This window comes from Ambystoma mexicanum, chromosome 9 (genome assembly GCF_040938575.1).
Source record: "Ambystoma mexicanum isolate Mex_15411 chromosome 9, UKY_AmexF1_1, whole genome shotgun sequence".
NCBI lineage: Eukaryota > Metazoa > Chordata > Amphibia > Caudata > Ambystomatidae > Ambystoma > Ambystoma mexicanum.
Window position 1 is genome coordinate 363,582,909 of NC_090931.1, and position 17,239 is coordinate 363,600,147.

At 42.3% G+C, this 17,239-nt stretch overlaps 1 protein-coding gene across 1 annotated transcript in view; it reads left to right on the plus strand.

The window, feature by feature from the left end:
- The window catches only part of BUD23 (BUD23 rRNA methyltransferase and ribosome maturation factor), a 111,306-nt gene extending 95,195 nt beyond the window's left edge, over positions 1-16,111 (plus strand). The window contains exon 12 of the mRNA XM_069614795.1: positions 14,303-16,111. Coding sequence (XP_069470896.1) covers positions 14,303-14,357 — 55 coding nt within the window. The 3' untranslated portion in view covers positions 14,358-16,111. The remainder of the gene's footprint in view (positions 1-14,302) is intronic.
- Positions 16,112-17,239: the final 1,128 nt, after the last annotated feature.

Sequence of the window (17,239 nt, forward strand, 5' to 3'; positions counted from 1 at the left end):
GGCTGTCCTGTTTGGACAGCCAGACCACCCCTTTCTGTAAACTACGGAGAGAGTTTGCAGATGTTGTGCTGTGATTCCTGATAAATACTCCATAAAAAAAACCGCAGCGCTTTCAAACACAATAACGTATTTATGTTTGCAGTCGCTTCAAAAGCGACCGCAAACATAAATACGTTTTTAAAGCTGCGTTTTTTTTTTCTAGGTTTTCCGTGCTCCTCCAGCCCGGAAAACTTAGGAGGGGGGGGGGAGGGAGCCACTTGCCCATACCACTTGCCCATACCACTTGCCCATACCACTTGCCCAGGCCAAATGCTCGAACGTATATAGGAACCCTTCTCTTTAATCCCTGAACACTTTTAACTAACTCTGAAGATACTACTCACTTGTTAAAGAAGATATCCTCTACGACTCCTGCAACTGAACCCTATCCTGACTTGCCTACAGCTGGCACCTAGACCACTAGGTTCCCTCTTCTGCCTCTCAGAAAACTCATGTTATAGAATAGGGACATACTTAAATGATAAGGATTCTGTCTGGAAATTGTAACCAGTATAAAATTGCTTACCAGTTAGTTTTGTAACTGTAGCAATTGCTAGTGCAAGCCACTACTAGTTAAACGTGAAACTACTATCACTGTTTTCCCTAAAGAATTGTGGGTGTGTCACTGTTATTTAAGCAGTCACATGTAAAAGTATAAAAGTTGTTTTTCTTACTTTGAATAGTGTTCCACATTCTAAAAAGTAATGTGTTGCTACTGTTTTAGTACTCTTAACCGAATGAGTGTAAAAGCTCACCAACCTTGTTACTCCATTGTGTCTTAAAGTGTACCATTGGGTTTTGCTTTCCCTGCTCTGCTTTATACAGAGCTAAAACAGTCTGAGTTAATATCTAGCTTCGAGTTGCTGATGGCCCCTCTTAAAAGTATATAGGTCTTACTCGCCTTGAATATCTGCTGCTCTTCCAAACTTGTAACACTGGGGTGTGCTTCCCTGAATGGCTTTGATGCTATTCTAAAATAGTTTCATAAAGTACATACTTACCATAGAAATTGTATTATACACTTCTTAAAAGTATACTGGATATAACCAGCTAATAGATAGGTATGTGCCAGTAGGTCAATTACTTACCTTGAAATACATTGTTTATCTTAAAGTGTAATTGGATTTTGCTTTCCCTGATTTCCTTAGTACATTTTAAAATAGTTACTGTGTGTTCATACTTAACATTGAGTAGCGTAAGGCCCTCTCAAGAAAGTATGAGTTGTTTTACTAGCTCTGAACCAAGTTCTAAAAAGTAATATTGCAAGGTGTATACTTTTAACCGGGTTGGTTTATTATGCAATTTCTTAGTGTTTCTGCATGATTGACAGGGTCTACTACCCATGAATTACTAATTGTAGTTAAAAAGTTTATAAAGCCTGGTTTTACGCTCCATGAATAGCTGGCTGCTGTTCTGAATGTGTTCTTGGTTGGACACAGTGCTCCAGATAAGATTTTGAGGTGGGAGTATTTTACTCCCTATTTTAAAAAATTGAGTAAATGTGATTTTAAGAGAGTAAAAAGGACTTTTCGCCTTTGCAAGAGTAAAAGATATGCGACATCCAGCCGACGTGTGCAAAAACTGTATGGAAATCATTACCTAGCGGCAGAATAGACCTTTCATTATTTCTCTAGGGTCTGGCCATTCTATCTCTACTGTATATATTTAAATGTTGAAAACACAAAAACCTATCCAATTACATAGTAAAGCAAGCATGAATTGTATTGTGTGTTTTGAGGTATGGTAGCAGAATTGTCTTTTGATGTTTAATGAAAGTCCTTATTCCCTGGAGCTATTACTACCTAATGGTATGCCAATGTTATGATACAACAGTGTAGAGAAGAAAGGACTTCATGCTGAATTATAAATCTAATCTCCTGGTCGAATAGTTATTTATATAGCACTTTTGGCAAAGAGCTGTACATACAATTATCACCAAACCGAAGTCGGTACTCCTTTATCTACCTTAAAAGGATGAAAGGCTGAGTAGGCCTTGCCAGGATTTGATGCTGCAACCTACAGATCACACACAGATTGCAGCAACGAGTGTTTAACCGGCTTGGCTATTTGGCTAACATTCTTCAGAGGTCGGTTAACTGACTATCGACTGAGGTATAATAATCGCAGTGCCTAGATGTTGAGACACACCATGTATGAAGTGCTACATACAGTTAAATACCCATCTGGATTATCACAGGGACAGGTTTTACTGAGTTTCTATTTCAATTACAAATGTAACTTCCTTGAGAGTCAGGTTTTGGATGTTTTAATTGTGGTCTTGAAAATTTGAGAGGCTAGAACACCTGTGATTGGTGTAATGACAATCACTCAACCTTGAGCAAAGACTCAGCTGCCACTGACCATTTATAGTGGTGTACCCCCATTGACTTCAAGGTTGAATGAATGTAAATTAGTCCGTGCATACTCATTTTACACACTGCTTTTTATAATTAGAGTGTACATTTAATTATAAGTGTAAAAATGATTTGCCTCTGCATGATTATGCAGAGGAACTCAGAAAAATACAATTGTGCAATATTAGTTTGCCTTCACTGGAAAAAAACAGAAAGTTACAAAATATGAATTCTCAATTTTACAATCCTAAAATGCTAGGAAAATAAATATGCACAGTGCTTCTGTTAGCTCCACAAGCAGTAACACAGCAGAAGATGAATGGAAATAAACCATAACTTTTATCACAGTGTGCAGTTTCTTTTTTTTTTTAAAGGCTTAAATACATTCTGTTTCAGAGGCGTTTAACCATGGCTTGCAATTACATCCATGTAGATTAAAATCAAAAGAAGCCTTCCGGCTTCTGTCAAGTTACCTGACCTGTGCACCTCCCTCTGCTCTAAACTTGTGTGTAAATGTACACAGGAAAATAATAAAGCTGTCGTATTTACAAGATTTTCATGCGTAAAAAGGCTGCGTACACACCTTATCTGGAGGCCTGGTTGGACTCACCTTGATGGCATAGTGTATTCTTAATGAGGTTATACTTTGGGTTGTAACCCACAAGTATTGAGTTGGTTTTTATAATTGTGTTTATAGGGTGTTGATAGTAGCTTACCTTTCCCAAGATTTATCTTGGTCTACTTGTATTTTAATCCTTCATTTTTCCTATGTAAAGTGTTTCAGTGTTTTTTTTTGGACCATACGTAAAGCTACAGAGTGGAGTTTATGTACTGTCTGATATATGGTTTTATGAAGCCCTTAGTTGGACTTTTGAAAACTGTCCTAACAATCACCTTTTGTGGAGTGCTGAGGGGTTACTCTTATCACCTTTCTCAATGCTCCTGTTACATTTCTGTTAGTGACAAGTATACCTGAATGGCTGATGGCAGTGGACGTGTTCTACTGACTTGTGTAATGTGTACTCACAGGCTGTGTTCACAGCCATCATATGCACGGAAGTGTTCCTGTGTGTTTGTCATTTTTTGGCCCTTCTTCTGCCGTGCTGGGTGGGGGAGGTCCTGGTTTGACTTTTTTCTTATGCCAGAATCCTTTGTGATGCCCGCCGAGGCTCTGTGAAGACAGGAAACGAGGAGTCTGACATTCTGCTGTCCTTTGTTTTCTGGCATGCCTGCCCGAAACCAGTCCCAACCGAGAGGCTGACTGTCCTCAAAGGACAGCCACCCCCCAAAGTTTGAATCCAACATGAGTGCTGATTGGCTTGTTATCCTTGATAAATGGCTTGGATCCTGAGGCTGAAGACTGGTCAACCACTGTAACTGAATCCGATGAGGAAGAAGAGAAGATGATGCTGTGCTGACCCCTTCTTCCATGAGACAGAGGCGCTCCGAAGAGGACTTCGCCATCCCTTAGACTGGTGGGACCAATCAGTCTTAAGGAGACCTGCATTTTGTGCCATTCCCTGATGAGCTGTGACCTTCCTTGCCTGCAAAGCGCCAATACCATGGGACCTCGAGCCTGTGCATTGTCTTTCGAAGAACAAATCTCTCTGAAAATTTGGTGGACCCCTTCCAGGCCTCCAGGGGCAAGATTCCACTCCTTGAAGTCCCCTTGCCAGAGGGCTAGACTGAGAAAGTAAGGTGATTCGGGCGGCAACCGTTCATCTGGTGTCCTGGAAAAGGCGCCAAAAACAGAGCTGTGAGAAGAAACGAAGAATCCTTTGCTGGGTGCCTTTCCACTCGACTGTTGATGCAAAATCCCTTCCAGTTTCTCTTTTCATCTGAAGACCAAGAATTCGGTGACAGGGTCCTGTAGCTTCTGCATCATGAGGGCGTCCGCCTGCATAATCTTCACTGCTGAGGTACTGTGCGACTCTAGGTAATACTTACCTAGACTCGTTGTGCCGCTCCTGTGTGGTTAGGGTGGTGATGCAAGCATTTAGTGTTCTCCCAGGCCTAACGCTGGTGCGCATTCACCCTAAACCCCTTTTACCAACCACAAAATACTGTACTTAGTTGTTAGAAGAAGAAATCGTCTGGAACTCTGACTTTCCTACAGTTGTACCTGCTCCTGTTCTGCCGACTGCTGGCAACTGGACCACCAGTGTCCCCTGGCCGCTCTGCCATTGCTACTTCTCTCAGCTGCCTCCAACACTCTGATGGTCATGCGCTTCTCCAGGCAGAGAGTGGGGGGGCAGATCTCTTTCCTCTGCAAGTGCCTCACTGCCCCTCTAGGACTTGAGATGGATCACCTGATGTTCCCAAAGCAGATCAAGACCCTCCTTTTCCACTCTGCCTTCTCTTGGAGTTCTGCATTGCCCAAGGGGTAGTCTTGTAAAGTCCTAAGTAGGTGGACTTGGAAAAACTGTCCTAACAAATGGACTAGCTTTTTTGTTTCCACCACGTAGGTCGTCTTCCATTGTCAAGTGACTGCCCCCGACCTTTGCCAGCATCGTTTCTTGCAGGGGTCACCTAAGGTTGTTTACAGTGTGGTGGTCCTGTCTTCACTGTGCCATGGTCATCCAGCTGTCAAGTACCAGGTACTGTTTTGCCAGAGGGCGAGGAACCGTTAACTAGCCGGACTTGTAGGCATCAAAATTGAGATTGAATAAGCATGAGCGAAAAGCAAGTCCTGGGTATCCTGCATTTACCAGTGACCAGGCGCTGCCATGGTGGGGCAAGGAGCTAGTACATAGCGTTTCACAAATCTAACTTCCACATAATATGCAAAAATATAATTCTTTCCATTATTTATGACCCCTTAAGTTTTAAATGTTGTATGATGTGTGGCCTAATGTTGATTTATATATTTGTCACAAACACAGTTACATTTGTGTGTGTGTGTGTGTGTGTGTTCGTTCTGCATCAGTTGACCTGGGGAGTGAAAAGTAGCTCATGGTAACAAGCTAACCTGGCACTTTTAGGCTACGCGCAGGAGCTAAAAATTTCGAACCCTTCTATAATCCAACAACGAAAGTGACCTCTGCACCTGAGACCACTGGACTTCCTTCTGCAGATCCCAGAACTCGGGGGCAAGCGATTTCAGGAGCTGCCAAAGCGGTCCCTGAATAAACTGGAGTACAGGTAATGAGTAAACATATACCTGTTCTAACCCTCTACCTAGTATTAGCGGCTGCATAATCCTTAACCTACCTCTCGCCTTGCCTGACCATGATCAGTGAAGTTCTGGTCAAGAATCTTCCTCTGGGCATCCCCTAAGGTGGTTCGTTTGGGAGGGGGTCTATTAAGAACTTTGCTTCTATTGTTCTATTACTTTAAAACACACACTACCTGTTGGCTTTTCCAACTCTTGTCCAGAATCTTAAGACTTCGAGCATTCTGAAAAGAACTGCCTTAGGACCTCTTAATTGAAAGCCCCTTTGTTCTAGCTAGGGAAGTACTTTTTAAGCTCGGTCGTCTTATTTTGGAACTGTGTGTGGTGTTTTTCTACATAGTAGTTCTCTAATTTGGTTCTTGATTATCTGGTTATTCACTTGCTTTACTACACTACAGTTACTCCAATTGTTTAACTTATTCTTAAGTAAAGTAGTGTTCTTCAGCTAGAGCTCCCCAAACGTACTGAATGTTTGCTTACCTGTGTTTTCTTTTATTGCTCCAAGTTTTTTTAAGGCTTATATAATGTATTTTTGTATACATTCTTCCTAACGTGTTATTTGATGGTCCTCTATGCTTAACAGAACCCTTTACCACTCGTACAGTCCAAGTCTAATCCTTACTGCTCAGCCACATTACATTGATCGAGCCGGTCTAGACATTAGTGTATTTCTCTGTGTGTGGTCCAATCTGTTCACAGGGCTGATTCTAAAAATCCATCTTCACGCTGGGTAAACAAGATCCACTCCTCCCTCACCACACCCCTAGATTTATTTAGCCTGTTACTAACATGGAATTTGTACCCAGCCAGTAGTGTCAACTAAGGTAATTGTGGGAAACCATATTTCCATAATACAGGACTTTCTTGAAGATTTCGGCATTGACTTACTAAATGCATTCCATCACATCTGATATTTAAGGTACTAATGGTAAAATAAGATCTGAGTCTTTTGGGATGAAAGCTTGGTAGTTATTGGGCCCTTCCCACCACTGCTTGAGATCCCAGGTTTAGCGCTCTGCAAGATCAGAGATCCTTCTATTCAGTCGTAATGTGTGCACAGGTAGGTGTTTCAGCAGGCTCCGTGTCTGCACATGAGACACTTGAAGAAAGGAGGGATAAAGGCTTGCATGTCCAATAAGGCTTTTACGCCTCCCTCCCTTGGTCCATGATGGTATCATTTTTATAGATCGTGAACAGACCCACCTGGGGTGGAGGGATACATGCTTAGCATTCCATCTGGTGCCTTCCATTAATATCCATGTAGTAGCAGAGAGTTTAGATCACATGCGTTTACAAAGTTTCCGGGCTTGGGCTTTGACTTTGAAAACTTTGTGAAGAGTCCTTTCTGAACTTTACTTTTCAGGAAACTCTCTAATTTATCCTGCTGAGAAAATAAAATTAATACTATACACCTTCTGAATTATGAATTTGAATGGCTGATACCCAGGAGTTTTGACCTTTCGTCCCTTAATTCTGTTTAGGAGAATCTGGAGCAAATCAATGTAACCTTTCAAACGGAAAAGTATACTGGATCAAACCGCTTACTTTTTTTACCAGACCTAAGAGTAGATGCTCTTCTTTCATGCCCTATAACTTTGTCCCTATGAGGCTTTTGAAATGATTTGGGGCTATGTCGCTTCAAATGATTATTCCACATTATGTTATGGTTTAGCTCTAAGGTCGTTCAAAATTGAATCTTGTTAGTTCTACTTTTCAGCAGAACTAAGATAGGTGACAATCTAAGGCTCTAATTAAATTATTTTGCACCCATATTTTTTTCTTCCTTGATTGTGTTGACTAATGGGCCTTTTGGCCCCATGTCCCTTCTGACCTTATACCTGAATTCTGGCATACCAAAAAAAGTATCTGGTATCCTGCCTCCTGTTCAGACAGATTTTCTGAAGTCCAACTAAGGGCTTCACAAAACCATACCACTGAGACGTTCCAAAACTCCACTCTTAGTATAAGGCTGTACCACCTGAGTATTTGCTAGCGTAGACAGGGCAGCCAGGCTTATCTTGGGAGAAAGAGAGGACTGTAGGGTAATACAAAGAATCTGTAGCATACAAATGGTATGGTTCAAAAGAAACACTTACACCCAGAAGTATTATGATACGTAAAGGTTTATTATTAATACAAATAGGCCAAGGTAATCTTGGTGAGTATGTACTTTGTTATAGTCTTAAACACAATATAAAACTGCAACACAATGCTTTAAGGTACACAGACCAAAACATAGACCTTGTTCAGACTAACAGTATTTCTAGGCAAGTCAGACCTAATCGTACACATTTAGAATAGAATGCATCTATTCAGGTGAAGTAAAACCATAAGTTACTTATAAATTACTTACAGTAATTCAAGGGTAGTAGACCCTGTCGGTTATGCAGTGACACCTAGTTAAGAAATCACATAGTAAACCAACCCTGTTACCAGGATACTTTTCTGAATAGTGGAACACAAATTCATGAAACAGTATGAACCTATAACTACATTCAGGATAACCCTCAGTTGTACCAGGTGAGTAAGACCTAATGGTGTAATAAACTATTACAGTTGCTTTTCAGATCCGTGGAACACAGATTGAGGTAGGCAGTAACTGTCTAACTTATTTTAGGATGGCATAAGGCAGACCAGGGTTAGTAAAACCCATAATACACTTAATTAAGTATTGCACACAGCTATTCAAGATAAAAACACAAGGTAGACTTATTCTAGACAGGCCATTAAAGCAGGTCGGGGGAAGCGAGACCCAGTTGGTAAACGTATACACTCAAAATCTGAAAGAAATAGTTGGGTGAAGTCAACAGCATTACTTTTGGGGAGTGGGGGAACCAATTCACAGGTGAGTAAAATAACCCCATGGATTTGTGTTCCACTATTTAGAAACGTATCCTGGTAACAGGGTTGATTTACTATGAGATTTCTTAACCAGGTGTCATTTTTAAGAATTGCAAAATGCATTTGAAGGATAGTAAGAACTTTTGTAACTGCCCATATTTCAGAGGGAAAGTTACCAAGAATTATTTCACAAATAAGTAACTTTTAAACATTACATTTCAGGGCAAAAGGCCCAAACCTTATACGTTTTTCCCTATTCTTGAAGCATGAGTGTTCTCAGTGGCAGGAGGGAGGTCACTAGTGGCCAACAAACAGGTCGGTATAGACTCAGATGTAGGAAAGGTCAAAGCTACTGAGGAAAGCTCTTCAAAACCAGTATTTTACTTTTTGCAGAAAGGTTCCAGGGACTTGAAGGCACTGTAGAGGGATTCCAGACTTGGGCCTGGTCGAACTGGATGAGGACACCCAATCAAATGAATCACCCCCCAAAGCTTCACAGGAATCACAAAAGGCATAAGGCATAAGGTAGATAATACCCAAGCCAACCCAGTACCTTTAGCAGAGAAGAAGTGCAGTAGAATGTCTTCAGGATCTGCAGCCGAAAACTCAGTCCTTGAATTCCTCGTCATGGTGATTGAAGAAAGGACACTGGAAGGGAATTTGCGGCAGGGATCAATAGGGTTGGCTCCAGGCAAGAGTTACTTCGATGCTGGTTGCAGCTTTGTGGTTTTGGCGCACTTCAGGAGTCGCGAAAAGACTGAATATCGCTGGTCAGATTCCCATCATAATCTGGTCCAGCACTCTGATTAGGGGACTTCAAGGACTCAAATCAATTCTCTGGAGGTCCAGCAGAATGCCTCCTAATTTTCAGCAAGATCTGAAATTCGCAAGACCGTGCACCGCCCTATGTCCGAGGGTATTGGTGTATTGCAGCCCAGCACGTCGTGGGATCGCTCAAAATGCAGGTTGTCTTGAGTCTTGTGGATCACACCAATTTCTGGGACCGGGTCTTCGTTTTTGGGTACCCCAGGCTGCTTGGAAGGAAAAGTATCTGCAAGCTCCGGTTATACAGCAGGCTCTCTGGTCGCTGTAAATCGTCTCAGCCGGCTTTTCTTCATCTTCCTCTTTGGTTCCACTGGTGGGCTACCTCTTCAGCTTCCAGGATCAGACCTTTATACAGCAACCCAGCCAATCAAACAGGTGTGCAACATTCAAACTTGAGGGGGTGGCAGTCCTTTCAGGACAGCCAACCTCTCAATTGGAACTGTATCCCAGTAGGCAGGCTAGAAGACAAAGGGCTGCAGAGTTTGGATCCCTCCCTCACTGCCTGCTGTCCCTGAAACTCTGCAGCCTGGGCGAGCTTGTCCAAGGTCTCCTGCCAAAGACCAAATCCTCTCAAAGGAATTTCCTGCCTTTTGAGAGTAGGCAAAAGACCAAGAAACCCAAAAATGGTGAAAAAGGCCTGCGGCCATCTTGGTAAAAATGGGCACCGAAGGGTGCATCTGCGGAAAGAGCCTGCGAGTAAGATGCACCGAAGTAGTATAAAGGATCACTACAACCAGCCATTGAGGTTAAACTTGTCTCTGTAACATAGATGTCACAGTGCTAGTAAGAAATGGGACACGCAGTTTATCCCCAGCACTCCACATAAGGTGGGGTGTGCCGGTCTCGCAGAATAAAATGTAGAGCGGATATAAATGGCCTTTCTACCCTAGGGAACTGTAGCTCTCGCAAGGTAAGCCAGAGAAAATAAAAAGGGAAGCCCAAGGGGCAACCCAGCAACAATAAAATGTAGATGCCAAAAAGTTGTCAAAAAAGGATAAAATCAAAAGGACGCTATGGAGAGTCTTAAAAATGACACCTATAAATATAATAAAAGAAGGGGTGTGTGTGGAAAAAGGTTCCCACTCATTGAGGTATAAGGAAAACAAATCCAGAAAAAGTTTTGGGGATCTCACAAGTGAGGGCGATTTAGCTTTAAAATGAAAATCTTACCTAACTACTCCCAACCATATGAAGTGCTTGCTATGTGCTGCCATGCCTCGCTCCTCAGCAACAGAAAACGCATACCTGGCATGGGGATGTCTTTTGGAATCGGCACAACAGATATTTACATTCAGTTGCAAGCTTGAATTGTGTGTGGGGGCTACTAAATTTAGTAAACTGTTGTAATTTTGGATGTTTCAAACCATTTTCTTGCGGAATCCATTCTTGTTTCTGTTCAGATGGATTTCTGAACTCTGACCTGGTGGACAGAGGTTCAGCAGGCCAGCCTAGTTTCTTGGAACAGGGTAACCTTCTGGACAAGCCAGACCAATCAAGGTTGCATTGACGTCTGTTAGGGAGAATTCTCAGAAATGTGCTTATTCCCTCCACCTTCGAGACCCTGGGCAACTTTGCTGGCTTTTGAGGACTTGGTTTTTTTTTAACCTGGAGAGAGTGAGACCCTTTTTCCCACTCTCTCATATATTGTAATGTGAATTCTACCGCTGTTTCTTTTGGTTATGGAGTCTGAAAAACTCCATAGGCATCATCTTTTACATTGTGTCACACAACACCTTCAGTGTAGTGACACAGGGAAGTCTTTCAGATTTCCCCAAGGTTTAAATACCTTCTCTGGGATAAACTACTGTTTCCCGGGGCAGTAAAGTGAAATTGTCTTTACTTACCATTGTAATTTTCTAGACCCAGCACACACTATCTTACAATAGAGTGCCGGAGGGGTTACTTAGTATCCCTTGTTTCTAGATCCTCACGTAACATTTTTTATGTTAGCCTTTTCTCACTGAATGGCTGGTCGCAGTGGTTTCATTTGAACTACCATGGTTTGCATTATCCGCGGGCTGCGTTCGCGGCTCCGGTAAAGCAACCGCGGGAGCCATCTTTTTCAAAATGGTGCAGGGGCCATCTTTGGCAAAATGGCCCCTGCTCTTCTTTTTTCGCCATTTCTTTGTGGAAAGGTCCTTCTAGAGATTTTCTCTACGCGCCAAACCAGATTTGGTCTCTTTGTTCATTTCGCCTTTGGCAGGATCCAGGCGTGAAGCCCGCCTCTGGCTCCAGAGTTTCTGGGGTAGGCAGGAAGTGAGGGAGGTGCCTGAAACTCCCTGTGCTTAGTCTCCTAGGAGACCCAAATGCACTCTGTGGTGATTGGCTGGCTGACTGTCCGGAAAGGACAGCCACCCTGCTGGGTGAGTGACAGCTAGGCTGGAATGAATGGGAGAGAACTGAATAAAAGGAGAGTCTCTTGGCTTGGAAGGCAGAGTCGACCACTGGACGAAGGAACCAAAGAACTTGAAGAGGACGTCTGCTGCAACTCCTGGACCGTTCGTTTGCCCGGTGAAGCCTTGCTGCAGGGCTGAAACACCAAGTTCGCACCGACTGAGAAGCCCCTACAAGGACGACAACTCCCTTTGAGTTGGTGGGACCAATCAACTCCAAAGTAAGTCACCTGGACATCCATCTCAGAGCTGGTTGATTTTCCACAGAGTTGCTGCTGGAAACCGTATTGCCAGGGAAAGGAACACCAGATTGTGTGTTGCTTTTAAGCTGGCCTAGAGCTTTTGGAAGATCCTCTGGACTCCCAAGAAGTAAGAGAGAGTGCAGGACCGGTAGACACGAGGAGCTGAAACACTGAACAGCCACTTAAAGTGAAGTTTGCCGGTTGTGAGTTTTGACCGTCCCAGTGCATTGCAGGAGTCCCCTGACGTCCTCCCTCTTGTCCCCACAACTGAGGCCCAGGAACAGCGAGATCTGCAGAGCTGCACAGGAACAGAAGTCATCCGCTGCATCTTTTTCTTCATTTCTAAGGTACTGTAAAAAGTCTGAGAGAACGTACCTCTTACTGTAGAGTGCTTGCAACTTCTACAACTCACAAGCCTAATCAGCTTGTGGCCCTACGTTTGATTCTTCTTTTCATCAAAGACTCCTAAGAACTTGTGCAAAGACTTTTACATTTACTTGTGCTTCATCCTATACTAGACTTTTGCCCATTGACTTTGGCTTAGCCTCGTGTGGTGTATGACTCTGATCCACAAGTATTTTCCTGCTTAGGAATATTTGTGGTCTCTTGTTGTTCTAATAATCTTTGCCTTTTACCAACTTCTAAAAGTATTCTAAATGGCAACAATAAGATATTAATGTCCCCAGCACACTAGTTATTGAAGTCACCTGTGGGTGTAGGTTGTGTCTGTGGGCCATCCCAAAAGGGTCTTTACTGATTTAGAAACTAAGAGTGTACAGAAACTAAGAGTGTACAGTATTGAAGTGTGTTTGAATGTTACTATTATATTGCTCCCTTCTGAAGAAGGCTTATTCTAACGGACTGATAAATTATTGTTTATGCAAGAACCCTTGAGTTTGAGTTTAAGTTTATTTGAATACCTGTAACTGTAAATCTCTGTAACCACACTACAGCTCACATTGACCCCTCTTGAGATAAGCCTGGCTGCTCAACACGCTACCAAAACTGTGTAGTACAAGCTTATACCAAAGGTTGGGTTTTCCTATACCTGTAGTCAAAGTTGTGTGTAGTGGTCCCAGAGGGTACTGCATGCAAACTTTGCCCAACACCTTGAAATACATTGGGTCTTTCTTAAAGCATAATTTGATCGGTCAGTTGGGTAAACTAGAGGTTTACTAGTGTCCTGCTAGACTGAAACATTGGCGTCCCATTTGTTGTTGACCTAGTGGTGGCGGTTTTGTCATGTTGTCCATCGAATAGGGGCTTTTTAATGCAAGAGCAGGGAAGACTGGGGAGTCTGATCTCCCGAGTTTCTTCAGTGATGTGTATGCAGGGCTGAAGTCGAGGGCACATGTGGGTGGACGGAGTCCCCCACCCGCCCCCCACCCCCTGCCTCCCAAAAACACTTTTTTTCAGAGGGCTCCTTGATATGCTAATTTCTAGTGACTCCACATTCAATTGGTATGTTTGAGTCCACCTCCCGCCCCCACTTTTTTTTAGGACTTAACCCCTGTGTTTATGGCATGTGTTGGTGAGGCAAACTTGAAGGGCCCTTTTTCATTATGGTTTGTGAGTTGCTTCAGTTGTTGTGAAATGTTCTAAACTGTTTGGGGTTGTGTGTCAATTTGTCTGTCTCTAGCAGTTGATAATGGCTGCAGGTGCCCTGCTATTATGTCAGTTACGGTCTTGTGAATAGCCATGTTTTAAGAGCTTTTCTGACAACTATGTGGTATTCCACTATGTGCAGGCAGTATATCTCTCCTTACCCAGGTAATTCAATTGCACTGGTCCTTATGCTTGAAGGTGCCCGTTACGGTGTGATTGCCAGAAGGTTTCCTCGAACGTGCCCAGAGAAAACAAGTGTATAAACAGTTCTGCTACTTCAAAAATGAGAGAACTTGCTAGTGGATTCAAAGAAATGTCCAGCAGAGAAAACAAGTGCAAATTTATCGGGACTTTTGTGACACAGAAAAAGAAACTACTTGAGTGGATCTCTGGTTGCAAGCAGTTTGTGATGGTGCAATCCACACTGGCTTTAGATAACATCAAAGGAGTAACACTAATTTCAGAAACCAGTTTAAAAAAATGGAAATGGTAATATCATATATTCAGATCGGAGGTAAAAAAAAAAATGTTCAACCTATTTGAGGAAGCATTCTGAAAGTAACGGTAGACTCTGTAAACCTTATTACAAATCTCCTTGCAAGCCATGTATGAAATTGATAATACATTACAGGTACAACAAAATCGAAAATGTATCATAGAAGATACTTGATCTTTTAAACTCTGAATGGTGGAGAGCTAGAGGAGAACTATTCCACTTGAAAACCATGGAATAGTAAAGTTAAATGTGTTTGCTATACTTTCTGTGCTGGAAATATGGTGAGGCGTTTCTCATTTCTTGCCAGTAATTTGTTTGTATTGTGTTTATTGCAGAGAAGTCCGTGCGGATACAAAGTTTAGCGGACGGAATAGGCGGCCACACTTCTGAGTGTCTTCTATGGACTGTTGGGTCTTTCTGAACATTTGCATGCGGTTTCCACTAAAAAAAAAAATAACGAGGAGGCAATGAGCAGTGGTACCCTGTATGCGTCTCCTCTGTGACAACTGGCGAATCCCACAGGAAGAGCACATGGATGTGGGAGGTTTTCTTCACTCCGCTGAAGCAACGTCCATTTAGTCATCACACTGTGATTTTATACAGTATGCCAAAGAATGATGCACCCTATTTTACCTAGCAAGGAGCCTCCTCTTAGTGTGTGTTCATATTCTTCACGCCTGGATGCGGTTCTGCACTGATATAGTGATGCTTTGTTATGGATTTCTGTGCCCAGAATTGAAACCTAAAGTTCACCTGTATTAAGAGACCATGTACAATGTGACCTCAGTACAACTATTTTTAAATGAGAATGATGGACATGTTAAATCCTAAACATTGCCTATTTGCCGTCTTTTCTGGTGTGCTTTCTGGGGTTATTGTGTTTTTAATCGCTTGCCTTTCCCACAACTGCACCAATGAACACATGCCACATTGGACTCTTGGCTACAAGCATAATCTTTGCCAAGGCACGAGCCTGAGAAGCCAGAAGTGCTGCAAGTGATGCTAGATGGCAGTAATCATGATGAGTAGATCTCCCCTCTTGATTGGTGCACTAGTACTCAAAGTATGGCTCTCACAGGGAGTATGTTTGGTTTGTTGCTGCGAGATGGTTGGAGGCAGCTTATGAAGTCCACTTATAATGATCAGAGGAGTACATCTATGCTTTCCCCATCTGTTCTATCTTCCTGTGCGCTTTCATCACGGCGACTGCCAGATTCTAATAGCTGTGATGAAGACTTCAATTGATGCTACAGCAGCACTCTAGCTTTACTGTCTGCCCTTTCGTGATGTCCCCACTCCAAGAGGCTGACCTTTGTAGGGCTCATAATGCAAGGTACTTCTATAATCATCCCCTGCTTCACCCACCCTCTTAGTTTCACATACTTTAGGCTCTTGTGGATGGTGCTAAAATGTCACTGAGGATCAAAAATCCGAACTACAAAAGCAGCTTTCGCACTTCATGAATTTCTTGAGGGGTCAAATGGACACAGATCATGTTACAATCGGGATGCATGAACATCGAACCCAGAGACACGGGAAAACCCTAAACTGTGTCCTGTCCAAGTGGCTCTTTATTACTCAGTGCCCATCTATTTTGCAGGGTTATCTTTGCTTTAGATGAAGGATCAGTAAACGTGAGAGAAAGATTTCCTTGTTTATAGTCTGAAACCGCTTTCGGAAGGAGTCCTCATCAGTGACAACGTGCTCTCGTAAAGCCTAGAATAGCGCTCACATGACTGGGAGCTCACTCCTCTGACTGATTTTAACTACATTTCTGCTTTTCTGCTGAGCACATGCCCGTACATGGTGTTGGAAAACCATCTTTCATTTAACTCCGGCGTTTCACCTTTTTTTCTTTTTTATCCCGCCGAAATGCTTTTTTCTAAGGGACTAGTTTGGTGTCAGAATTAATCATAGGTTTGAATGTGCTTGCGAGAACATAAACTCAGTACTTTAAGATCCTATTTTGGACAGAGTGTCTTAAATTGGTATAAGTGGTGAAGTTGCCCCCCTGGCTGTGCTTCGACTGTAGCATGCTGGGAAGAGAGAGGTTTGTTTTCCGAGTTGATTAAACTTCCTTTCTGCAGGTTTCTCCACTGTAACAGAGGAAGCAAGATACACAATAAAAGAGTTAAGAGTTTGTATTTCAGGTATTTTTTTGGGGAAGTCCAGCTGTGTTTCTCTAGTGTTTTCCAGAATGTAAATCTGTTTTTTTTCCATGCACAAAATATTGGGCCTTGTTTTTATTACAAAATGTAGTTATTGCAGCATGTAACATGCCCATACCTTTTTAAAAACATAGAAAACATAGAGTGCTTTCATTATCCTTTAAGATTGTGGGGTTAGAAGGGGGGACTCGGCTGAGGCCTGTAAAGGTGCATTCATATGTCTTTGTATTGCTCTTCAAAACAAATGTGCCTTGGGCAAAAAGGTTTATTTTATGGTAAAACACTACTGATTGGATGATCTACCATTAGAAATAAACCTCTTGTAGGGTTGATGTATGGTCAAACAATTGGATTCAAGAAAATGAAATGAAAATTTCTAGAGTGGGTGCTTAATGCAGCTCCTATCTAACGCATTGAAGAAGGCCTACATGTTTCAACGAGGTGATCATAGAGGTGTCCCAATTTAAGGATTTACCGACCTTGAAAGAGTTGTAGACTAAGTCAGCACTACCAAATTCAAGCCTGTGAGACCTGCAAACTATGCAGGTCTCTGTAGCAGATGCAAATATCAACTGTGTAATGCCAGTAGCTTACAAAACCTATTTAAAGAGGATAAGATGAAAGATCTATACCGTGTTGAAAAAAGGTGATAAAGGGATTACGACTTCAGTACACCAGCAGTGGTAGAAAGGAACTAAACAAATCTGTGTAAAGATTTTATCCAGTAAATATAACTCGGTCTGTTGCCTGGTTTACTCGACAGGTCTTGTACGACAGCTTTTTCCTATTTCTATTTATATTTGGTGAAACTAAAGATATTCATAGTGGTCAACTTGCAGAAGTTCTACAGACTGTTTGACATTCAAATAGGCCATTTCCCTGGGACTAGCGATTGAATTATTTAAATTCACACGTATTTTAGAGTATAATAGCAAAAGAAAATAGGCATATTTTGGGTTAATATATTTTAGGAGCTGGAAGGTTTATTGGTCTAGAAATCTCTTCCGCGATAGGGCGGATAGATGAGTAGTGGATTAAAGAAGTCCTTTCATAATGAATTTCAATTTGGTAGTCTGTGGAGTATGTTAGAATATAACGGCGCTT